Source organism: Trypanosoma theileri (assembly GCF_002087225.1).
Source record: "Trypanosoma theileri isolate Edinburgh chromosome Unknown TM35_Tth_3_V1, whole genome shotgun sequence".
Taxonomy (NCBI): domain Eukaryota; phylum Euglenozoa; class Kinetoplastea; order Trypanosomatida; family Trypanosomatidae; genus Trypanosoma; species Trypanosoma theileri.
The window spans coordinates 1,083,737-1,088,335 of NW_021639845.1; the positions used below are offsets into that span (position 1 = coordinate 1,083,737).

Genomic DNA, 4,599 nt, shown 5'->3' on the forward strand with positions numbered 1-4,599 from the left:
ATATATATATATATATATATGAATTTATAGAGCCCGAATGTTGGAAACTATTTTGCTTGTTCCCTTTGGTGTTGCGCTATGGGCCCTTTCTAAGAAACAGGCCAGACAGCAAGAGATTATTGGTGCTTTGGAGGCCACAATTATTAGCCAGCGGGAGGAATTGAACCGAGTTTTGCAGACAGGTGATAATAGGGACTCTTCACGCTTGGCCGCATATTCAGTGCTGACAGTAATGGGTATTTATGGCTGCTTACTACTAGTCAGACGAGCGTCAACATCATCTATTAGTAGTGAGTCACCACCATCGACGTATATTCCGTCTCCTGCACGTCATGAAGGGGAAGAGTGTGTGGTTTGCATGAGTTTCAAACGAGATACCTTGTTTGAACCCTGTCGTCACCTATGTGTCTGTTGGATATGTTCTGAAGGTATGTCTTACTGTCCAGTTTGCCGGCAAAAGACGATGAGACGACAATTTACTTTTATTCCCTAGATGTCTTGACGATAGGTATCTATTGATGATTAATGAGTTTTCCCTGACAAGTCCCAGTTTTATTAAGTCTTGCTGTTTTACGTTAATTATTTTCTTTCTATGTTCTGTTCTTTTTATCTGCTGTTTTCTGAATTTAATTATTTTCTCTGAATACGATGATAAGTATAATTTTTTTTCTGTTTTTTTTTTTTTTTTCATTAATTAAAAAAAAAAATTCTTGACGTGAAATAAATTATTAACCCAAATAAAGCGATTTTGATTTAACAGAGGAGAGTTTGAGGTAGCGGGCGCGACATATTTATGCTTCATTTTACTCTTATTGTTCGGCAGAGAGATGCGTTGGCGTTGGCGGCTGACACCGATACTTGTAGCGCAGAACTAGAGCAATGCAAAGTAGTGGCAAAGACACTATTGCGGAAATTAGCTATAGAGTACAGTAATCCTTCGGTTCAACTACCAGCACTTCTTACGATTGTATGGAAAAACTATGTATATCACGTTCTCTCTGAGTCTGGTGTTTCTTTCCTTACTATGTGTGACACCGCCACCCCGGCTGGAGTGGCCTTTGCGTTCTTGGAAGACGTGGCACGAGAGTTTCTACAACAGTACGGACCCCAAGTGGAGGCGGCCACGCGACCGTACTGCTTTATTAAATTTGACTTGTATCTTCAACGTATCAAAAAGGTATTTTCAACCTCCAACTCTTCACGTAGTGTGAATATGCTCTCCGTGGGACGACAGCCCCCTGTGCGGCGTACCTTTGAAGAAGTGATGACCGGCGCTGAATCCAAGATGGGAGGATCAACATCCTCAAGGGGAATAGTTGATGGGAAATCTGACTCAATGCGGTGTGTGCTTCTTGTTGCTCCTCTCATTGGTGTAACGATACTTGTGTTGCTTGGCATATTCTACCTGATTACTATGAAGTAAAGAACTCAAGCCCAAATGTTGTGCGTATAGAAGTCACGGGGCCGCTGTATCGCATAAGCGAATTCTAGTGGCAAATTAACCTTTGAGTGTCGGCGCGATGTTGTCGGCCGATTTGGCATCTGAAAACATTGCATTGTGTCTGTCTCTCTCTCTCTCTCTCTCTCTATATATATATATATATATATATATATATATATATCTGTTTCTTTACTTGTGTGCGCGTGTGTGTGTATGTGGTGTGAAAATTTCTCATATCCGCAAAGTAAGCTCTAGTGGCGCATTGTAAGAGGAGTTATGATCTCTTTTATCTTGTTTTTTTTTCCTCCTTGATAATTGTCTTGTTTTTTTTTTTTCTCTCTTTTGAATTTGATTTATGCGCCTTTGTTTCTTTTTTTTTTTCCTCCTGGAGTACTTAGAGACTGAGTTTGTTATTTTGATCTTATGGGTCGAAGAATCCAAGTGGCTGTGCGTGTCCGACCTGGTAAAAGTGGCCAATCGTGTGTCAGCATTGTAGGTGAGCGTGAAAAGAATGTAGTGATATCAGATCTTTCTGAAACACACGCGAACAGTGTTCCCCGTAGTTTCCGTGTGGATCAAGTTGTAACAGAAGATTGTACCAACGAAGAGCTGTTTCGTAATCTTGTTATGGAACGTGTTATTTCCTCTGTAGAGCATCCCGATACATCTTGTTTTTTGGCCTATGGACACACAAGTAGCGGTAAGACTCATACAATTGCTGGTTCAAACAAAGAGCCAGGACTCTTGTCCTTTTCAGCAAAAGCAGTTCTAGACACTTATGGTGTAGCTGAAGTTGCCATGTTAGAAGTATATGGTGAATCTGTGCATGATCTGTTGGCACAAGGTGAAAGGCGTTTAATCCGCCGTCGTTCAAGTCCTGATGGAACAGTAATAGTAGTAGAAGATTTAACAACATGTTTGCTTTCTTCTATGGAGGAGTGGGAAGCCGTCTCACGGTTTGGAATGCAGACAAGAAGAGTATCTCCCACAGAGCGAAATCCACGTAGCAGTCGTAGTCATGCTATTTTCACCATCAAAAGTCGAGGTCTACGCCTTTGTCTAGTTGACTTGGCAGGAAGTGAGAGGCAAACAACTTATTCTCCTCAGTTAAATAGAGAAAGTATTGCTATTAATAAATCACTTTCTCGTCTTAGTACGGTATTAGAAGCTCTTAGTACTACGCGAATGAAGGCAGATGGCACTACCTCTTATGTTAATTTTCGGGATACAACCTTGACTGTTCTACTACAACGTTATCTTTCTGGAGCCTCTATGACTGTATTTCTCGCTTGTATTCATCCAGACTCTGAATATTTTCAGGAAACGATGAGCACAATGCGGTATACACAACGTCTCAAACACATTAAAACTAAAGTTGCACCACGAAACCCAAGCCAAGATATGAGTTTATTGAAATCAGGAGAACGTCAAGATTTACTAGCTGAGTTAATGTTATTACGTAAAATTGTGGAAGGACAAAAACAAGAGCAGCAACATCGTCAGAATAATTTCACCACTGAACTTGGTGAGACACAGAGAGAAGGAATTGATAACAGTCCACGTTTGGGTTATTTAATTTCAGCTCAAGACTCTTCATCACGTGGAGACGTTGCTAAAACTGATACTTTTGCTGCAGAAAGCCGTCAACGTCTTTTACGGTCTAAAGATACAAAACGTGTGGCTGGTTGGCTTCTCAGTCGAATTCTTGGTGAACTTCCAGAACTTTCTGTTGGGTTTGATGATTATTTTGACTCTTATCTGCCTCCAGAGGTACAAGTGGTAGGTTATGTTTCTGTCATGGCTTGCCTAGCACCGCGTAATGTTAATGAGGCCGTAGAGACTTTAGCTTTTCTAGATGTTGGTGATATTGCAATGGGGTTATCAATGCTTGATGCCGGTATTCCCGCATGTGTAGGACTTCACCGACTTAACTGCAAAAATACTGACTCATGGGAGGCACATGAATATGATGATCACAACAAAGTTTTTGTATTAGCTTTTTTTGAAATTGGTAGTTATCTGGTGGAGGAAATGGGTGCAACATGTGATGCATTTAGTTGCTGCAGGGGTCTCTTAACCCTTGAACCGCTTGTACCTGTAGCGATAGTGCTTTGTACTCCATTTGATGCATCTGATGAGTTAAAAGAGAACATACTGCGGCACCTTATAACGCTTCAAGGTGAACAAGATAGTGTACTGGAGACTGCTACACTGGGATCACCAATGATGTCCCCTCCTATTGTGAAAGGTGCCGAGTTATTTCACTCTCTAAGCGACTTAAATACTGCTGTACTGCGAGAAGGTTCTTACTCTTGTCAAGACTATGTTAAAAATCTTGCCTCTTCTGAAAATACACCTAGCTCACCAACTGCGGCACTTGCAAAAGAGATAGAGCGACAGGCACAACATCAATCACAATTATGTTCACCATTTCAAGAACCGACATCAGTAACTTCAGTGGAAGAAGTTCCCAGACATTGTAAACAAAGTTCTACAAGGTGTCATATTCGGACATTTATGATATCACCATCTTCATCTTCATCGTCGTCATCATCATCATCGTCATCATCATCATTATTTGATGTCGAGATAAACAGGTCATTAGCTTCATACGAGAAGGAAGTGGAAGAGGAAGAAGAAAAAGAACAAAAAGAAGAAGCACAGATTCAACTACCATCAACTTGCAAAAGCCCCCCGTATCGGAATATTGAAGTATATTGCGATAATAGTACAACTGAGAGTATTGTTTCCCAAAATGGTACTTTAGATGAGAGATCTGCTTCTCTAACGGATGTGTGCCTAGATGTTAATGCTGGTGCTGCATCATTGTTGAACCAGCAGCTGGTATTTTCTAGTGCGAATAGAGTGACAAGTCCCCAGTTTCCTCCCTCGAAAGTCTTTGAATCCAACCAGAATAACAATATCAATAACAATAACAATAATCCAGGCTCTTTGTACGGTGAGATTCCTCCTGTTTCTGTTGAGGCTCCGTTAGAGGTAGACAAGAGCAAAAAGAAAAAAAAAAATAATCATAGAAAGCGTGCACCGGTGACACAGGGTTGTCACACTTGTACGGTACTATAGAAACGTGTTCAAAAAAAAAAAAAAAACCAGTGAATTTGACATGAAAACGTAAATAAGAGGAGTTCGTGTTGTGT

The 4,599-nt window shown here is 40.7% G+C and overlaps 3 protein-coding genes across 3 annotated transcripts; all 3 read left to right on the top strand.

Annotated features, from left to right (window-relative positions):
* Positions 1–37: 37 nt before the first annotated feature.
* On the top strand, positions 38–493 carry TM35_000035070 (uncharacterized protein; the record flags this gene model as incomplete). Its single annotated transcript, XM_029022274.1, has 1 exon — positions 38–493. The coding sequence occupies one exon, from the start codon at positions 38–40 to the stop codon at positions 491–493; it is 456 nt and encodes a 151-aa protein (XP_028886820.1).
* A 300-nt stretch (positions 494–793) lies between these two features.
* On the top strand, positions 794–1,423 carry TM35_000035080 (putative synaptobrevin-type transport protein; the record flags this gene model as incomplete). The annotated part of the gene is made up of 1 exon (XM_029022275.1): positions 794–1,423. The coding sequence occupies one exon, from the start codon at positions 794–796 to the stop codon at positions 1,421–1,423; it is 630 nt and encodes a 209-aa protein (XP_028886821.1).
* A 441-nt stretch (positions 1,424–1,864) lies between these two features.
* TM35_000035090 (kinesin) lies at positions 1,865–4,525 on the top strand (the record flags this gene model as incomplete). Its single annotated transcript, XM_029022276.1, has 1 exon — positions 1,865–4,525. One exon carries the CDS (start codon positions 1,865–1,867, stop codon positions 4,523–4,525), a length of 2,661 nt encoding a protein of 886 aa, XP_028886822.1.
* Positions 4,526–4,599: the final 74 nt, after the last annotated feature.